This window comes from Amblyomma americanum, chromosome 7 (assembly GCF_052857255.1).
Source record: "Amblyomma americanum isolate KBUSLIRL-KWMA chromosome 7, ASM5285725v1, whole genome shotgun sequence".
NCBI classification, from domain to species: domain Eukaryota; kingdom Metazoa; phylum Arthropoda; class Arachnida; order Ixodida; family Ixodidae; genus Amblyomma; species Amblyomma americanum.
The window spans coordinates 574,050-594,671 of NC_135503.1; the positions used below are offsets into that span (position 1 = coordinate 574,050).

At 47.3% G+C, this 20,622-nt stretch overlaps 2 protein-coding genes across 3 annotated transcripts in view; one reads left to right on the plus strand and one right to left on the minus strand.

Moving 5' to 3' along the window:
* Window positions 1–4,589: 4,589 nt before the first annotated feature.
* Window positions 4,590–12,005, plus strand: LOC144098244 (uncharacterized). The gene is made up of 2 exons (XM_077630736.1): window positions 4,590–4,747; window positions 11,051–12,005. Exons 1-2 carry the CDS (start codon window positions 4,698–4,700, stop codon window positions 11,337–11,339), a joined length of 339 nt encoding a protein of 112 aa, XP_077486862.1. The 5' UTR covers window positions 4,590–4,697; the 3' UTR covers window positions 11,340–12,005.
* The window catches only part of LOC144098243 (ankyrin repeat, SAM and basic leucine zipper domain-containing protein 1-like), a 122,591-nt gene continuing 113,298 nt past the window's right edge, over window positions 11,330–20,622 (minus strand). For both annotated transcript variants that reach the window (XM_077630734.1, XM_077630735.1), the window contains 2 exons: window positions 17,437–17,662; window positions 11,330–11,561 (listed from right to left, as the gene is read on the minus strand). In XM_077630734.1, coding sequence (XP_077486860.1) covers window positions 11,373–11,561; window positions 17,437–17,662 — 415 coding nt within the window. In that variant the 3' untranslated portion in view covers window positions 11,330–11,372. The remainder of the gene's footprint in view (window positions 11,562–17,436; window positions 17,663–20,622) is intronic.

A 20,622-nucleotide genomic window follows, 5' to 3' on the forward strand; every position in this document is an offset into this window, starting at 1 on the left:
ATAGCTGCTTTGAATAAGGCAAATGCAATCCGAGAGCTCCGCGAGCGCATGCATAGAAGTTTTCCTCGCGCTCCAAACGATATTTAAGCTATAAAATATTGCTTCTTGTTTTAGAATTTATTCATGTGTGCGCATTCTGCTTGATCGGAGTGGCTTTTGGCGTGGAATATTTTGTGTTCGCCAGGCTCTGATCGACATACAATGTGAAAATTCAAATAATTTGGGAAATAGCACTGCCAGACTTTGTCGAGATCCTAGCGTCGTTGGACTGGTGTTGAAACGACACCCCTTTTGAAATTCGCGAAAATGAAAACAGAGTGAAAACCGTCGTGCGTGCTACTACCCGAGTCCGATGCTTCTTCAAGCGTGGCACGGTGTGAACACTGAAGGCGACTGGCGGCAGCTTTTTGTCTTTTTTTTTTTGCGTGAAGTGATGCTCGGGCCCGGATGTTGTCCAGGTGATAAGCACCTGAAAATGGCCCCCTGCGTTCAACTTACGATCCCAAGCACACGGAATATCGCGCCTAAACTTATTCTGAGAGCACGACAGAATGAGAACAAGTTGCAGGCGTTACTTGATTTTTGCACAGTTCACCACGCGACCGAACAGCAACGATGAGAAGTCAGAGACACAAACCAACTAATTAGATTTTAATGCAGAAATGCAATATAATAACTCAAGGGGCGAAACGAGCTCGGCGGTAATAACTAGCCGCGAACCCGATCCGTCGCCAAACTTGTCTTGCTCGTCGGCCCCTGCCCGTCGCTTTCGCGCCTAACTGCAGCAAACTTGTGAAAACTTGTGCCGCTTCCTTTCTTCTGCATTGCGGCTCAACCAAGCGCACCACAATTTGTCGGCATGCCATGAATTGTACCCAAACACACACGAGCGTGGCGCACCCAATGCAGAAGGTCCCGCTTTTTGCCTAAACAACGAAAGTCACTGCTGACGCCAGCGCCGCCGCACCTCTTTGACGTCACGGCCTGACGCTTGTTTATAGATTCCTACTAGATCAATGGATGGATGGATGGATGGATAGATACGGCTGAACCCTTTGCATCGGGCGGTGGCTCAAGTCACCTAGCCATGTCTTGTGAAAAAAAAATAATAATAATAATTGGTTGTGAAATTTTACTCCTGTCTTGCTTTTAGCCACCAATCAGATAACCTTCGCTTGGTTACTTCTAACCTCTTAAAAGCCACTTTCCCTAAACTCCAATGCCTTGGGTAAGTCAGCCCCGCTGCTTTCCACTGTAGGGTGAAGCCCTTTACAGAAAAGTATCAAGTGTTCAGCCGTTTCCTCCTCCTCTCCGCACGCAATGCACAAAGTGTCTATCTCCTGGACCTCCTGCATGTTTGTAAACAAACGAGGTGGCGCTGCAGTAGCTAGCGAGCTCGTGGTAGGCAAAAGGTCGGGGAGTGGCGTCGCGGATAGGTGTTAAGCGTGCGTTTTCAAGGCTTGTAGGCGCGTTTCCAGTTTCTGCGAATCATAGCAATAGTCGATGCTTCCAACTTAGTAATTTGTCGAAGTACACGAGCTGGCGTTGGCCACGTGCGGCCTATAAAGAGAAATAGTTTGCCAATGTGTATTGTATATATGGTTAGTAGTAAACATGTAGAAAGCGTTCCTGCCGTTTATTTATGCGCTAGGCATTGAATAAAACAAGTTTTGACACTCTGCACTAGCCGGAATGATTTTACTTCGGGACAGTAGTGAGGGGAAGTGCCGGCTTTGTTTCGTCGGAGCAGACATGCGCTCATCGTCTGCTGACATAAGTACGTGTCGCGCTGCGCGAAAAGTGGGGACAGCGTCGTGTCCCCGATCTCCTGTCTCGCTTAGCGCTGTTTTTAGCCACATGACCACGCACCAGCCACGCCGACTTGTCCGCTTGTTAAGCTGGTCGATTTGGTGAAAATTTTTGATTTCTAGAATTATTTTCTTTCCTAGCCCTGGAGTCTTATTTCGTCACGAAAAATTATAGCAAAATATTGAGTACAAACTTATAAATTACGCTTTTTAGATGTGTGGTCGTCAAAAATTGTGAGGTAATTCCTTTGATTTCAGTGCCGCATTTCTTTGACCAAAGCGAAAGCGAAGAGGCCATAAACGAGGGAATAAACTTTAAGGTTCGTTTTCTGACCTCACATTTTCTGCGACTGGATCACTCACCTTTGTAATTCGCATGAAAATCAAATGATTACATTTGTCGCGAACTATTCTCGAGACGTTGAGGAGCGTAATAAATCTCGATTTTTTTTCCTACACGTGCAGCACTGTGTTAGTCATTTCTTATAAGAAACGTTTTCATGTAACTATGCATGCATAAGTACTGATCATCTAGAAAAAGAACTAATTGCGTCATCATACAGAACCGGGCTTTGTGTACATGCTGGCATAAAAAAAACTGCGCACTATCTACTCAATTATTTAAGACCTTGGGTTGACTTGACGAGGGCGTTAATTATAATTACCCAGGACTGCACCAGTATAGCTATAAATAAAAGAAATTACTGAAACTAGCGTAGGAATTTCATATTTTCACCAAGTTTAGTTACATATCGCATGCATGAATAACGAAAACACTTTTCATTGCCGCGTCCCCTCTCAACCTCGTCACGTGTCTGTTAGTAGCAGGCCTGCAGCTGCGGTTCTTTCCAAACAAGCTTCGCGATCATGTACTACCTCATGAAACATGACACATGCATGGTGCAATGAAAAAGCATATGGCGTTTAGCACGCTTAAGGTATGCTATTCTAAGCACACCAATGCGACCGCGCAAAATTGACACAACTTACCAGACTTCTTTCTACTCGAATCAAATAATTACGTCGTCATATCAAGAAACAGTTTCAAGTAAATATTAAATACCGTAAAACGCGCCATTAAAACATGCTGTGCTATTAACAAAAGAACGCATTCCTTGGGGGCGAGTGAACCTGCCGGCGCCCCATGCACACCGGCTCAAGGTGATGAGTACGTGTGCAGCTACATATGTCTTTTTTTTCCTTGAGCAATTATCAGCCTACTATCCTGATGTTCAGGTGAATGAACGCAGTAACTTGCATGCTATTAAGTGCATTGAGTGGCAGTGCCGATCGACTCCCAGACTTCACGCTTTACTACCGTGGCCCAATGCCTGTTAGCCAGTTTTCGAATGCGGCATTTATGTGCGAGAAACCTATCGAGGCAAATTTATTTTTTTTATGCTACTACGCGGATCCAGCAGTGACGCAGCTGGTCAATACATGCTGCTTCTGCAGTGCACAGGTTGAAGCAGCCGCCGGTAACTGCGGTAGCTGCGGCAGGCACGGGCCAGCGGAACCTGTTTTGCCTACCATGCGAAAGTCGCTGCTAACATAAGCGCCACCGCATCTTCGTGACGTCGCGGGGTGAAGGAGGTCCATACGTCTTAGTCCGCAAAACTTCAGTCCTGGCCTCAAACAACAAAGAGCTTCCCCTACAATTATCAGATATTTTCTTTGACAATTTCCTGTTTAAAGGTCCGGTATATTCCCAGTGCCGATTTCGTTAGCATCCCTGTTTTCCACAGAGCTCTCTCTGTTTCTTTAACCTTTTTCTTAACCGATAATTGCTGATTTGCCCCCTTACTGCTGTCCAGATATTTGCTTGTCAATTTTCTAGTTAGCTTTCTCCATTTCGTGTCAGCATTCTTTATATACAGGTATCTGAAAACTTTCCTAGCCCACTGCTTCTCCTCCATCTTTCTCAATCGTTCCTCAAATGCTATCTTACTGCTAGCCTCTCTGCTCTCGAAAGACGCCCATCCCATATCACCCTGTACCCCCTGATTTGGTGTATTGTCATGTGCTCCCAAAGCTAACCTCCCTACTCCCCGTTGTTTAATTTCCAGCCTTCCTTGAACATCTGGCCTCATACACAGGACCGAATTACCGAAGGTCAGGCTAGGGACCATCACCCCTTTCCAAAACCCTCTTACCACCTCATACCTATTGTAATTCCACAGTGCCCTATTTTTCATGACAGCTGCATTCCTACTAGCTTTATTCATTACATATTTTTCATGCTCTGTCAGATACTCAGCACTGTTATTTAACCACACCCCAAGATACTTGTACTCATTCACTACATTTAGCACGAACTGCTGTATTCTATGCTCGCCGCCCTCTTCATTAAATATCATGACTGCAGATTTTTCCTTACTATACTTGAAGCCTAATCTATCTCCCTCTGTACTGCATATGTCTAACAACTTCTGCAGGTCTTCCTTGTTGTCAGCCATTATCACTAATTCGTCCGCATATATTAGTCCCGGTAATGTCTGTTTAATCAATTCCCCTTGCTTGAAAAAAGATAGGTTGAAGCCTAGTCCGCTCCCCTCTAGCTTGGTCTCCAACCCTTGCAGGTACAACATGAACAACAAAGGGGACAGAGGACATCCTTGCCTAAGCTCCCGCTGTATCTCTACAAGCTCCGATACATTTTTTCCCCATTTTATGAGCACTCTGTTACCTCTCTCTCTCTATATATATATATATGGGTTATCTTTTAGCGCCGTCTAGCGGCCAGTTTGCGCAATGTCGAGGCGATCTCGGCTCTGTGGATCTCGGGGCCCATTGAAATCGAGGAAACGCTTCGCATGTTCTTCAGGAGGCATTGGGCCAAGCCAAGTGCGCCTTGCTGTCTTCCCGGAATTCCCACGATGAAGTGCTTTCATGGCTCCTTTAGAAGCTCGCAGAGACGGTGGCACGAGCTTTCCCTCTAGGTAATGTTTAGGAACGCTATGGTTTAAACGTACCATTGCTACCCTCTCTGGGCGCGCGTGGCCGCGATGGGCGACATGGACATAGTGGCTGAAGGGGTACTGATGGTATAACTTACTATGTTTGAAAATAGAGCGCCGTGCTGGAAGTTACGCAACGATTTTACATATACCTTGGTTTCGACCCGAACTTCGCGGAAGTGGCTAGAAATGCGACCGTGCTAGAAGGGTGCGCTTCTGAACACCTTGTCAACTGCTTGCGTCGTATCGCTACGGCCGCACCTGTGCATCGGTGAACCGGGTACGTTTCGTTAAGCCGGATTGTGCGTACGGCGCGCACCGTATGTCTTCGTGCTGACGGATACGCAAAGGTTTGTTGTTTTTTTTTCACGAGTTTTGTAAGCAGTCCTCGCATTGTAGTCTGAGCGCGACGTTTGGAGCTAGCGGCTCGACAAAGGATCCACTCGAAATAGCCCGTCATATAACGCTATCATCCGTGACGGTGCGCGCACTATTCAGTCACAAACCGCGTGCAAGTGCGATGGTTTATCGACATATATTCAAGGACACTTGTAACAAGCGATAGCGAGTCTTATTGTGTCGGTTACTTATCGTGCCTGACGCATTATCCCGCACATGTTGCTCCCGGGTGTCTTTACGTAGGAGGCGATAGGACCAAACTGGGGTTGGAAGGATGGCGTGTCGCGGCCAATCACGTGCGCGCGCTACTTAAGACGGCCTCGCCGGTAAGCTCAGCCTGCTAGCGCCCAGCGATCGCCAGCAGCCCAGTGATCACCGCGCCGTGTGTGCATCTTCAAGCATGGTAGTGGAGGTGTTGATGCACGTCTCGTCTCGCGGCAGCAAAAAGAAAGTTATCAACAGCCAGAGAAGAACTGGGCAGGCACCCCTTCCAGCTTTACCCTTGCTTTAAAAAATGCACTGCTATTGCGACAGTTGAGCTTAAAGACTGGTGATCTTTGCCCACCTGCAGAATAACCTGGTTTTTTATTTGCCACTGGAATGTATGCACTCATATCTGCAGTCATTTTTTTTAGTTTATTTCTGCATGTGCCATACTTTCACACTCAGTACAACCTGCAATCTCTGAAACAATCTACGGGTCTCACTAAATAAACTCAAACAAGTAAACTTTAAATCGCCAAAACAGCTATGGTTACACTTTCCAGATTTACTAAATGAAAACTATCGATTGTCGCGATAAATCTAGCATTTCTCTATTTCCTGGTACCTCTTTCTACACAGTGTTGTCATTATTCTGTTACCCCACTCTGCAACCAATGTCTGCTGCTGCCTTGTAAATGGCTCCAGGGCCTAGCCAAGTTGCTGCCTGCAGCTTTTAGCCCTGGAGGCCATCAATATCTCCGGTATATAAAGAATTGAATAGAAGGTTGGGAGCCTCAAAAGTAAAAAAAAAAAAAAAAGCTGGCACGAATACTTGCACCGCACATCAGAGCCTCTTCAGCGAGTTCCTGCTTATCTTGATGCATAAGGTTACGAGATATTTTTAACACTACTCCACACTTCACATCTGAAAACTTAAAAGGGCCCCTTACCAGGTTTGGATATTTCCAAAAAGACGATCAGAGTGCATAGGTTGGGCAGTTAAGATTATCTTTGTGAAATAGCAGCTGCGTGCTGTGAAACGGGAGAAGAGTTTGACCAATATTTTCTTTTGCAGGCGATAAAATGGGTGTAAATTACATTGAGAATTTATTGCGTGCTCGCAAAACAAATGCACTGGCATTATGGAATATAGACTGTAGCCCAAATAGACTCTAGACCAGACTCTAGGCAAATAATTATTGGCAAAAAGTACCTCTGCTATGCAAGTTAATGAATTTTGAATTCTGGGCTTTAAAGGACTATAGACACTGAATTTTATTGCGTGTTTTCATCTGTCAATGATGTGTTGGACATTAGAATACATGGATTGCCGGGTGGTATTTGCCTAAATAATTTATAATTGAATTTCTTCTCTCGTGCTGTTTCGGTATCATCTGCTGAACGCGGGTGACATCAAGTTGATGTCTTGGTCACGTGATCCACTAGAAAAACTAATATAATTGCTCATCTCATATGTAGTTTTAATTCACTGCATCATTTAATCCAGCCTCTTCCAAAACCTGGAATGACAAAAAATGACCTGTAAGAAATTATATAGCAGATTTTTTATGCCTCATGTGACCTAAACACCAACTATGCGTCACAGTCATCGTTCGACTCATGAAACAGAAACCGAATCAGCATCAAGAAGAAATTCAATTAAATTATTTAGCAGTCGTAGACGAATACTACAGGGTGCTCCATGCATACCAATGTCTAATGAATCGTTTCAAAGAAGAAAACACGCAAGCAAAAATTTGGTGTCTATAGTCCTTTAAGTGACACAGGAGGGATGCTGCAGTGGAGGGCAAGTAAACATGACAATTGGTCCAGTATAGCTGTATTAATGAACAACTGTCCACAGTCTGTGCTTTCATTCGTGATGGGCGTGACAAAAAGCTAGAGACATATCTATTCGGTACAAATAATTGATGGGACAGACACGCACGTCTGGTGAAAGCACCAGTGGTAGTGCTTTGTAGATGGTGCAGAACTAGTCTGCTCAGACCCCTGATCATGTGACAAGGTTTATTTATATCAATCTGTCCACAGTATATGGGAACTTCAAGTGCACCTGGGGATTGCACCTCTTCTTTCCCTCCCTTCTTTATCCCTTCCCTTAAGCAGCCAGACAGTTTGGGTGTGCACTGAGATATGCGAGACAGTTACTGCGCCATTTCCTTTCCTCAAAACCAATTTTCAGTTTTTCCTCAGATTCAGAGACCATAGCCTAATGTCATAAAAGATGTCTCTGGGTGCCTAGGTGTGCTCTGTGGAGACTGTTGGGTGGAGGAAAACGAGAGCATTGAGACGCCAACCGGACAGCTTTATTCCAGCCCAGCGAATGCCGGCACGAGCCCAAGACGCGCGCCAGCCATCGCGAGCCTCACGTGGGCGCCCCGCCGCACAGCCAAGCCAAGCCACGCAGACGGCTTAGCCACTGCATGTGGCTACGCCTACAACATCTCCCCTGACAGATAAGCAACCTCTTGGGAGGAATGACGCAACGTCCACACTTGGTGTGCCGGTCGGAGGCGTCAGCGCAGGTTGTTTGTGAATCTTCTTGAGAAACTGAAATCCCAGGGAGAGATTCGTCTTATACGACGTCTTGGTGGTCTCTCTCCTCTTTCGCAGGCTTGAGAAAAGGGATAAGATGGGTTCGATTTCGCAGTATAGTGCCGTTCCCAGTGTCAACTATATATGACCTAGGCTCGCTTGCGTGTGACACCATGTTCCCTTTTCGCTTTAATTCTGTAACCCAGACTTCATCTCCTTCCAGAACGGTCGGAAGTTGCCGTACGCCGTGTTGTCTATCGTAATCTCTTTGGTGCTGTTTGCGGTATTGGGTTTCAAAATTCCGAAGTTTTGTGGCATCTGGCAAACGGGGAACAAGCCTTTCGGGAGTCAGAGGAATCTTTGTCTGCAACCGCCTCCTCATCAATAGTTCAGAGCGGCTGTAGCCATTTTTCAATGGAGTTGACCTGTAGGACAAGAGGGTCAGGTATGGGTCTTGGGTTTTCTTCATTGAAGTTTTGATGATTTTTCCCGCAGCCTCGGCGAGTCCGTTGCTCTGAGGGTATTGTGGGCTTGATGTGACCAGTTTGCACCCGTATTCTTGAGCAAACTTAGCGGAGTCGGAGGACGAGAACTGCGGACCATTATCGCAGACTTTTCACCTCTGGAATGCCGTGCCGGGCAAAAATTGATTTGCAGTGATTGATCACTGCACTAGATGACAGCTTCTCTAGAAGAGTCAGCTCCGGATATCTGGAGTAATAATCAGTCACGATTAACCACCAGTGGCTGTTGAAGAAGAACAGGTTCATTGCAGCTCTCTCCCATGGTCTTGAAAGAAACTGGAAGGACGAGACGGTTCCGAGAAATCCACCTTCACTGTGGGGTCCTGATGCTTCAACGATGTCAATCCGGCGTGACATGCAGACAGACGTGTAGTGGCCCTTTTTGTGGCAGCCCCTGCATACCTGCGTCCGCGCTGGGCACAGTGAAAGCGGGTGTCGTTCTTTCCCACACCAACGACACGATGACAGAACGCTGTCAGCTGGACGCGGATGTCCCCTTGATTCAAAGTGCTCTCGGCCGTCGTTGACGTGAGCAGTGTTCGTGGGGTGCCTGACTTGCTGTTTGCCTGATGCAACTTTGTTGACAGTCAGCGTTTCGGGGTGAAGCTCCGCTTGCTGCTGACGAACGCTTTCGACCTGCCTGATACTCTTTAGCGCCTTCTGAAGAGTAAGATCAGCGTCTAGTTGCAGTCTCGCTGACAATTTCTGGTCTTGAATGCCGACGACCACTCTGTCTCGAACCAATTCCTCTCTGAGGGTGCCGTACTCACAATGGTTGGAAAGCGTGTGAAGCGCAATTACGAATTCTTCCACGGATTTGCCATCGTTTTGGACCCTCGTGTTGAAGCGTGCCCGTTCAAAAATGATGTTGTGCCGTGGTGTGAAGTAGCTGTTGAACTGCTTTAGGACGACTTCCAAGTTCTGAGCATTTTCACCGGAGGGTTTGAAAGTTCCAAAGACGTCCTCGGCCTGGTCGCCCATCAAGTAAAGGAGCGTGTCGACTTGGTGTGACCCTGATTTGTCGCAGCGACCGGAAGCCGTGTAGAAACGCTCGAGCCGCTTCCTCCATTTCGGCCAGTCGGCAGGAGTCGTGAAGCAGAAGGCCTCGGGTGGTTGAATGATGAAAGATGCCATGTACTGGCTGCATAGCCCAGGCCGTAGACGCTGCTGTGACGTGTGCCGCCGTCGATGGGTATCCGAGTGAGAGGATGCAGCCCCGGCTGGGCTTACTGTGGGAATTCCGTTACTTTTGACACCATGTTGGTTGGAGGAAAACGAGAGCGTTGAGATGCCAGCCAGACAGCTTTATTCCAGCCCAGCGAACGCCGGCACGAGCCCAAGACGCGCGCCAGCCGCCGCGAGCCTCACGTGGGCGTCCCGCCGCGCAGCCAAGCCAAGCCACGCAGATGGCCTAGCCACCACATGTGGCTACTGCCTACAACACAGAGACCATGGAAGCACTCCTGTGTTTCTCAAGGCAACCGTTCTCTGCAAGTGCAGGGACAAAATTGTAGAAACATGTGAAGTTGGGATGCCTTCTATTCATCCGAATGAAAAAGATCTGATGCTTTTATACACTGCTCACCGTGTGTACAATTACAAAAGATCGTCGTGGCACAGTTCATGACAAAAAAATATGCTGATTACACAACTGGTAATGCACTAGCTGGCATATGCCACAGTAGTTACGCACCGAAAGATGCAGCCCATGTGGGGTGACTATGAACGCAAGCATGCCTTTCCCGGGAACTTCCGCACTTCGTTTTGGGAAAGTTAACATGAGGAACTGGCTATGTGCTCAGAGTGGTCACGTGATTGCGCCCCTGTGCGGAGCACCCCTTCTTCCCGGTCACGCTCAGATGCCTCTTCACAACAAAGCACAGCTAACGCTGTAAAAACGGAACACAGTCTGCACTCGTGGTTGAGTTGTGTCCTCTTTCGTCCTTCAGTGCTATCTACAAGTATGATGGGTGACATACTCCCCTGGCTAAGATGCCTTACAGTCTGCCAGCAGTCATTACAATTAGCAGATGCCAGTGAAATGAGACGCTACCTTGTGCTCACGGAGTAGGCAAAACGTAAAATATATGTAATGCCTAGCTACAGCTTCATGTGCATTTGGATACAAAAGCCATGACTGCACATAAAATAGCTGCATAGACACTCTGGTACTCTGAAGCGACTAGAATGCCTGGCATGCATTTATGTTGCCATTCCCACCACTAGACCATATTGTAGTTAATTGTAATATAGGTAATCACCTGAGCAACATTAAAAGAAGTACGAAAAATAAGGGAAAGTGAATTGTAAGGCATGGAGTGGATGTCCTACCAATCACAGGCAGTGTACTATTCACTGCCAAGAATTGGCACTGTAAGTAAGCTGCTGCTCGCATCAGTGCTGTATTGCTCTCGCTGGGTGCTGGCATCAACATGTCCTACACTACGCAAATAAGTAATGAAAGCTTGGCACCTGATGTGTGTTGCATGGTCCTTGTGTGCTCCTTGTTCCACATGCTGAACGAAATTTCTTGTTGAAACAGGTTTAAAAACTGCCATTGAAAGAAGGTAGTCAATTAGTGCTGTGTGTGTGTTTCATGCAGGCTGTTCCCGTCACAGGAGATGTCTTGGGACCCCACTGGAAGCCACCGCAATGTGGTGCCTGACGCCATTCCCATACCACACAGCAGGCGCCACGAGGTAATCGGAAATATCCGCAGTTCCAGCAGCCGGGAAGACAGTGACGCCCCTGAGAAGAGCTCACGCAAGTCTGGGCCAAAGAGAGATGCCAGCACAATGACAGATTTGCAGCAGCCTTCTAACCACCTGTCAAACCCAAGCTGCCCCAAGAACAGAGTGCCCTTGGACGGAGAGGCAGCACATTTTAAGTGAACCATTTAATCTAAGAACAACTGCAAGACACTGTTAAGCCGGATGACGAACAGACCATCCCTGTGGTAGAAGCAGCGGCCACTGTCCCAGCACGCCAGCTGCCTTGCAGGCCCAGAGTGTTGTTGCGAGAAGGCACAGAGGCAGCCACAATGAGTGTCGGCTCTGCTTTGCCCGAGCCGGCAGGGGTGGCCACTGCGGCTGGTACTCCACATGCCCTTCCACCTGCATTGACAATGATTGCTCCACTGTACATCAAGCACCCACCCATGATTCCGACACCTTCAGTGGGGGATATTTTAGGCAGTGCCTGCACCAGGACAACCTCTTCCCTAAGGGACAACTCCATTCGCACACCAGCAGATACTCGCATGCCAAGTGAAATACTCCAGTCACATCCCAAAAGTGATACTGAATGACGTGCTGTGATGTTCAGAACGAAATGTTTCATTTGAAACTCGGGCATGATTTTAGCAATGCTGCTTGTGGCATTGCATCATTTAAATGCGTGCTACAGACCACTAACTCAGATGTGCACAACCAGATTCAAAAGCAGTGCCTCGAAACGACCGCAAAGCATGCAATGCAGGCAACAAATTATTTCAACAGAAAATGCTTCTTGAGTGACTGGTCACAAGAAATAAAAGGTTTTGTTAAATACCACAAAAAGAGGCTGCAGTGTCCATTTCTGCTGAGATCAAAGATTTCTAATAGGGGTGCACAAATATGTGAAACTTGGAATAGGTTGCAAATAGTATTTACCATTCGATTCCTAAACATTCAGACATTGTGTTCATCTAAACCCGCGCGAAATATTGCAACATTGCTAAACGCTCTTTTCTCATAGAATCAATCGGCCTTGGATAATACCAACGTGCGCGTGTGGGTTGGAAAAGCAAGTGCAGCACTATGTGGTGTGCATGGAAGCGGCCCGCACGTGCTGTTGGGCTTGTTTCACAATGACCGCTTTGCTTGCTCTCATTTCCATTCTAAAAATTGCGCATCTTAGGCCACAGAGGGCAAGCATACGTCCAAAACATCGGAATCGCAGTGAACACGCATGGCGTACATGCACAGCAAGGGCTGTGCACTGAGGCATCTAGAGGTGTGGTTTCGTTTTCACGCCTTCAGTTTGCGATGAAACCGATACGTGAATGCTAAGCGTTTTGTGGGGTGGCATTCCACAACTAGTGCTTTGTCTTGAGGCGTCGCGAAGGATGGACGGTTCCACTCGTGAAGCTCGTTTCAGTGCCTAGCACCTTGCCCAATTGGCCTCTGACATAACTCCTCCACCCAGGCAGAAACATTCAGTGGGTCCAATTGGGCTTTCAAGGAGCCAGTGGCACTCATCCGTTAAGTGAAATTATTTCGTTTAAAAAGGGTGCGTTTTTGTCTGTCCATTTTTTTTTTGTGTTGAAATAGGCCTGCAGGCCAAATAATACTCATCAAAATGAGGTCAAAAGACCAATGCGCAGCTAGAATAATTCATTGCAAACAATTTGTACATAAATGATGGAAGCCAACAGTCATCGAAATTAAAGAGCATAGCAGATGTTTTTTTTTAATTTTGTATCAATGGGAGATCTATAAAAGAAGAAGAAAAAATTGGCGGTGGTCTAGCTCTGGAGTGACGCGATAGCTACAGCTGGCCGAGTGGGACTTGCTCAGCTGAATTGCAAAGTCAGTCTTTCGCCGCTCCATTTCGCTGGACGTTCCTTTTTCATCTTCGTTTCACTTGACACGGCGCATGCGCACAGCTGTGGCAGCTCGGTTTTGCCGGCGCGCCGCGCTGCTGGCAGCAGCAGCTGCTCCGCACCACGTGGCTGGTCACGTAACCAACGAGGTGACGAACCACGTGATCAGCCACGGTGCAGTGATGCCGGCAGCTGCTCCACACCACTTGACAGCGTGGCGGCGCTGCCACCGCCACGCTGAAGGCTTGCAATGCTACCGTAATGTAGCTATCGCTACAAAAACACCAACATGCCGTAGGTGGGATGCTCACCCACGACCTCCGAATTTCGAGTCTGGTGCTCTACCAACTGAGCTATGGCAATGGCTGTCCAATCTTCTGCTTTCGGAGGTATTAATGAGTAGTGTAAGCGAACCTTTGAGTGTGGTCACCAGTGCCACCCTCGTCCATAGCGGCGGACATAGTACTATCGGGGACAAGAGTGGTATACTCCACGCAGCAGGAGCCGGAGCAATGGAAAACTGCATTGTAATGCCATCTACAGGCGGCATCTGGGATCGAGACAGCCAATGGGAGCCCTTTATTATTTGCAGGCATGTCGCTTGACCAGTTTTCATGTTTCTTGCTTCAGCTCGCCAAAATTCCGAGCGGCGGCGCGGCAGCAGCAATCTGGTGGCCGTCTTTTCATCTTGTGCCTTCTTTTTCTCCATGCACGTTCGAGATATGGCTTGAGGCTGCTCGGCATTTTGGCAAGTTGAAACATTGAAACTAGTCATGCCTGCAGATAATAAAAGGCACCCAGTGGCTGCCTCGATCCCAGATGCCGCCTGTAGATGGCATTACAATGCAGTTTTCCGCTGCGTAGAGTATACCACTTTTGTCCCCCATGGTACGTCCTGTATTACCAGGAATGCCACACAGAAACGTGGCGAAACGGTAAGGGCGGAAGCTGTGCAAGAACCCTCTTATGCTTCCTACGGCATCAAGATTCGAGGACTTCGATGAACTATTCAGCAGAAAAGAGAATGGAAAGAGGGATGTCTCTATTTTTAATTTTGTAGTTTTTATCAATGGGAGATTAACAAAAGCAGAAGAAAGAAAAACAACCACATGCTGCAGGTGGGATTCGGATCCCTCTTTTCACGACGACCTCCAGTGTGCTCATGCTAATGTGGTGAAGACTTGCACGTGCCTTCTACTCCGCTTCTAATGGCGGGGAATGTACCGCTTTATCAGACAATATGTTCGCTCCTGCCCGGAATGCCAACGTCACAAAACTCCTCCTCACCGTTCTGCCGACATGACGCAGCTCTTGCCCTGCCCCATGTGCCCATTCGACCGCGTTGGCATTGATCTCTATGGTCCCCTCCACACCACTCTGGCTGGACATCGCTGGGTCACCGTGGCGGTGGATCACCTCACCCGCTATGTAGAAACCTCATCCTTGCCTTCCATGTCTGCACAGGATGTTGAGTCTCATCTTGCATCATCTTTTTTTTGCGCCATGGTTCACTCAAGGAACTGCTCAGCGACCATGGCCGTACCTTCCTCTCCGACATCGCCGAAGTACTCCTTCGCCAATGCCGCATTGTTCACCATTCTAGAATGGTGTATCACCTCACCCTCATCTTGCATCATCTCATTTTGCGCCATGGTTCACTCAAGGAACTGCTCAGCGACCATGGCCGTACCTCCCTCTCCGACATCGCCGAAGTACTCCTTCGCCAATGCCGCATTGTTCACCATTCTACAATGGTGTATCACCCGCAAACAAATGGCATGACTGAACGTTTCAACCACACATTGAGCGAAATGCTGGCCATGTACGTTGCATCTGACCTCTTGAATTGGGATCGCATTCTCCTGTTTGTAACATACGCACATAAAACTGCCACGCAGAGCACAAATGGCTTCTCGCCATTCTTCCTTCTATATGGCCGCGAGCCCACCTGCACCGTGGACACCGTGCTCCCGTATCGCCCTTATGTGTCCGAGTCCCTGACCCTATCTCAAGCAGCCACATATGCTGAAGAATGCCACCAGCTTGTCCGCTCTCTTACAACGCAGGACCAGAATCATCAGAAGCACCTTCATGCTCCCGCCTGCGTCATGTACCCCGGACTCACTTGCATGGCTTTGGTTTCCGTCAACCGCTCCAGGCCTCTCCACGGAACTCCTTTCCAAGTACCACGGCCCGTACCATGTCATCTACCAGACCTCTCCAGTAAACTACCTTACGAAACCGCTTTCGCAGCCCCCTGATGCACGCCATCACGGCCGTGAAACAGTGCACGTCGACAGCCTCAAGCCATGCTACGATCTGCCCGTTGTGCTTGTTTCCTAGGTCGGCAGAATGCCTCCTTTTTCGCCGGGAGATAATTGTAGCGTAGCAGCCACGTTCACTCACTCACTCTTGTGAACTGTGACGAAAAAGACGACGACGACCCTGTGGTGTGAAGCTCGTTCGCAGCCCGAATGCTTGGCTGAACTGTTGTTGCGTGTTGCAGATTCAAGCTGAGCCACCATTCCCTCTTACAGTATACATATAGCACTCACTTTCTGCCCACTTGCATATTCCTTAAAGTGTTTATGAAACAAATGTATAAACACAGCAAGAGAATATTACACTGAAATCGTAAACATCAGCAGGTGAGTTCCCTGTATGAGGATTTAAAAATATCGAAGCAATGGGATTTAGTCAGGAGGAGCTCCAGAATGTGCACAGAACTTCTGACCCCTTCCTCCAGCATATTGGCAATAACTTGGTGATTTTTTTTCAGTAAAATTTGATTCTTCAGACTGCCTGATTTTTCGGCTGTTTTCTTGGTCCCTAGAGAGTGTCACCTTTTCTGGCTTTCTGCCGCCCTCGCTACGCTTGCCTTTTCCTAGGATCCACTTGTTACCCTTAATGCATTACGTGCCCATTTCTTTGCTTTGATTTTGGCAGGGATGCCATGTTTGCTCCCCTCATCCACTCTGCTCTGTGACACCCATCATGTTCCTTTGTTCAGCGTTGTCCTCAATTGAAGTTTAACCCTTTTCATTAACCTTTCTTCCTCATAGGTGAGTGTTATATTCTCCTGAGGAGTATTGGCAAGCTGCCATTCATGATCTGAGAGAACCTGCCAAATGCGCTCTTATCCTTCTAGTCATTTCAATCTCGTGATCCGGATCTGCGGTCACTGCCTGCCCTAAGTAGAAGTATTCCCTCACCACTTCCAATTCCTCGCTACATATCGTAAACTGCTGTTCCTTTCCAAGACTGTTGGACATTGCTTTAATTTTCTGCACATTGATTCGTTGGTCGACTGTTATACTTTCCCTGTCTAGGTCATTAATCATGCTTTGCAATTCGTCCCCTGAGTTAAGGTGATGTCATCAGCGGCAATGTAAATGTCAAGGCAATGTCATCAGCGAATCGCAGATTAGTAAGGTTTATTCCCTAGTCTTCCTATTCCAATCTCTGAATACCTCCTGTAAACAAGCGGTGAATAGAACTGGAGAGGTCGTCTCTCTCTACCTGACACCCTTCCTGACTGAGATTTACCACTTGCCCAATAAAGGACTATGGTGGCTGTGACGCCTCTTCTACACCCTGGTTCCTCATGTAGCTGACTGCAGCTTAAGCTTACAGTGAAGCCCTGCCCACTCCACAACCACTACCCACTCTTCCTCTGCGATAAGAAAATAGTGCTTTGTACAAAAAGATTATCACAAGATAAATTAAAAGCACAAGCATTTTGATGCCTTGGCTAGTTACGGTGCACAAGTTTACTGCAGAGATTGGTCAGTAAAGATAATACTACACCTGGCAAGCCAGGCACTGCTTTCTTTTTTTCACCTGCACCCATTTGCAGAGCATGGCTGTGGGGTGTGGAGGTGCACTGCGCGAGCCTGCTGTTGTCCTCTGCTTGGCTTGCCTTGGTGCCCAAGCGAATCAGCACCAAGGCAAACCAAGCAGAGGGAGAATAATGGGCATGGCTGCTCTTGCTGCACGTTTTATATTTAGGCAGTAATTATTTTTGCTTGCTTTACACGTGCAGCATTGCACAGACTTGCCATGCTCAGCAGTCACTGCAACAGCTAACTGAGGGATATGCCAAACAGTTTGCGTTGTGCAGATTTTTCTTTTTTTTTTACATCGATTTGATGGGAAGCCAACCAAATATTCTCATGTTGTTCACCATCGACAAGGAGCCTACAGTATTTGGCCTCAATTGAAATCCAACTTTTCTTGCAACTGCAACTATTTCACTCAACTTAAGTGATTCTGGCCTGTATCTTACAATCTGCACTCCCTTGATGTCCACCGGAGCTGCATCTCTTACAACCATCCAGTTCTGGAACCTTTCGTCCTCAGCAGGCTGGTAATGGGGAGACAAACACAGTGCAGCTCCTCTGATGTACCTGGGCTGCCAGCTGGTCCACCTCGTTCAGCTGGGTGGCCAGTGCGTGCAGTGCCTCATGGGCTTTCCGGAGCTCATCACGCAGATGCCGGATGCTGCAGAGGTCACGGCCCAGCTGCAGGTCCTCGGGCCTCCGGCTTAGGTGTTGCCGCAAGTGGCTCATGGACACCTCCAGGTGGCCCAGGTGCTGGCGCACCGTTGACACCACCGACACCGCACCGGGGCATCTGTGCAGCACCGTGAAACCACCGATTAAGCCTTAGCATTACATCTTCATTAGCACTCACAAATGCTCTGTTTAATTCCCGGTGCACTACTCCTTGACCACACACTTGAAACGATCCTCTGGCATTTCATTCCTCAAATGAAATTTAGTAACTAGGCCTCCGCATTTCTTCTGCACAGAAAGGTGCTTCTCTGAGGTCATGTCCTTGCAGATAAAAAAACAAACAAATTTGCATTTCATGCCAAAACAATCGAATCTGAGACGCACAGCTACCCTTACCTACCCATACCATTTGAAGTGAATGATGCTAAACACTGGCAACACGAACGTGCCTGACCGCATACTTTTGTTGATATTGGACAGGTGGGCGGACATATGTTACGAAATTTCGACTCCAAAACTTTTTTTCCTATGTAATGAACTTTCCCCTCAAACTGATGTCAACTTTTCTGGAGAAAAAAGCGGGTTCATTCATCATCAGCCTTACTACACTCACTGCAGGGCAAAGGCCTCTCCCATGTCTCTCCAATTAACCCTGTCCTTTGCCAGCTGCACCCACCCTTTGCCTGCAAACTTCTTAATCTCATCCGCCCACCTAACCTTCTGCCGCCCCCTGCTACGCTTACTTTCTCTTGGGAACCACTCCGCTACCCTTATGGACCAGCGGTTACCTTGCCTTCGCAGTGCATGCCCTGCCCAAGCCCATTTCTTTCTCTTGATTTCGACTAGGATATCATTAACCCGCGTTTCTTTCCTCACCACCCACTCTGCCCGCTTCCGGTCTCTTAACGTTACACCTATCATTTTTCTTTCCATGGCTCACTGCGTCGTCCTTAACTTAAGCTGAACTCTTTGTTAGCCTCCACGTTTCTGCCCCGTAGGTGAGTACTGGTAAGGTAAAGCTGTTGGTTCATTAGGCGAGTATATATGGTAGTTTATACATGATACTGATGGATCTAGAGATATCGACACGAGAAGGAATCGCCATAAAAACTGAACATGCAATCTGTTCTGTGTCATATCCGTGGTTGGCACGTGATGTGAATAGTTTACAAAAATTTCAATACAGTCTTGCTTTTTTTTTTCTCCAAATTTTATGAGGAATTGCAGCGTCTCAAAAGGGAAAGAAAGCCTAAGTTGCAAGCCACTACAGAAACGCTGAGAAAATCTTACACCGAAATTTTTCCACAACATATTGAAGCCTTACTCTACGCAGTAAGTGACAGCGCTTCTAGATTTTTTTTTAGCACAGAGCCGCTGCACCTCCCATCTTTTTACTTGTTGTTCTTTTGTTTGTTCCTCTTCTTTTAGTTGCCCAGTTCATTCGAAGCACTTTAATGGTGTTCCGTTTGTTCCTTTGGGAGGGCGGGGGGGGATAATGCCACCCAAATGACATCCCAAGACAAGGAGGATTCATGCGCTCTGGGAGCTAGAACACCACTTGTGAACAGTTCCTCGTTCCTTTGTTCCATGACAGTACTTCACTCTTGCACAGGCACACACATCCTGGGAAGCATTTTTCAAAGCCTGATTATGTTTCATTCCGCGACTGGACCATGTAAATACGATTAGGGACATAGCTTGCAAAATGGAAATGTTTAAGATCTCATTGTTTTAAAGAACTATAAGACAACCGAACAAGGTACCAGCTGATGCCTTAATGATTCTCTCAAACGAGGCATTTCTATCTTATTATGAGCCGTAATTTTTTAGAATCTTTTCTTTCCTCCTACCTCCCTCCCTATATAATGCCTATGGGCGCTGAGGTACTGTGATGATTAAATAAGCAAAACCACATTTTTTTTTCTTTCAATATTTTAATCATCGCATATTTGCATCTGCTATCTGAAAACTGAGACAAATGACTAAAGTGTCCCTTTATGCTGGGGTGGTGACAATTGTCACCCTGCTTATAGTGCTCATCATACATGGATCTGTAAATAGCACAATCTGATTTTGGTCAAGAGTCTTCCTTCTCTGCCACCCTTGGGATAAGTGAAATGAAACCTAGAAGGAGCCTTGAAACACCCCTCCGGGCACCCTGAAACATCTTGGAATCTGTAGGCCACCTTACAAGCAATGCAGCCCTGAAAGAATTTGCCCTAAACTGGCAAGAGTGGAGAAGCCACAATCCTCTTCCCTCAACACTAAACATGCTACTTCCACTTTTGATCAACTTGCCCCTCTGGGAGCGATGCCCTGCCTACCTGGACCACCTTGAAGTGGCTGTGTGCAGGACCTTGGGACGTGACACAGGCAAGATGACAGCAATAATGAGCCTCTGGCAAAGCTACTGTGAAAACCAGACTACTTTGCACTTGGCTGAGACACACAAGGTTGGCACAATACAGAACGCTGCAAAACGCCCACTTTCACGCAGTGAGATCACTAAGGCCGTGTTGCCATTTGAGTCTTTGCATTCTAAACTCGTAAAAAGAGGAATAGCTTCGTTGTCTTTTAGAGTCGCGCTTTTAAAGCCTTGTTTGCACAGAGTGGGTCAAAGTTTTGACCTCCAAGTTGAGCGACTCAAGCAAGCTGGTTTTCCTATGTCAGTTCTCGCAGCAGTGGCAGAAACACTGATGAAGAAATTACGTCGAGAAGAAACGCGGTCTGGTTCCCAGAAAGAAAATCAGAAAAAGAAATTTGAAGTACTGCCTTACGTCCACAGCATTTCGCATAATTAAAAAAAAGTAGTGGGAAAATTCGGAGTAGATATGGTTTTCACAGCCCCCCGAAAGCTTTCAAGTCTTTGCGCTCTTTCTAGCAGGAATATTGCCAAGAAACCAGCTTGTAACATCAAGCACGCAACTAAATTTGTTGAGTGCACTGTTTGCGTTGTGTATGAAATCCCTCTAAGCTGCGGCAGCGTCTACATAGGCCAAACTGGCCGATGCTTGAATGATCGCTTACGCGAGCACTCCAATTCACTCGAGGGTGTAAGTGGTAGGCACTTGTCCATGA

Bases quoted from the DNA above. Each gene is read 5' to 3' on its own strand.
- LOC144098244 (XM_077630736.1), top strand. From the start codon at position 4,698: ATGGCTCCTTTAGAAGCTCGCAGAGACGGTGGCACGAGCTTTCCCTCT. The intron at 4,748-11,050 runs GTAATGTTTAGG...TGTTTCATGCAG, and splicing joins GGCACGAGCTTTCCCTCTAG to GCTGTTCCCGTCACAGGAGA.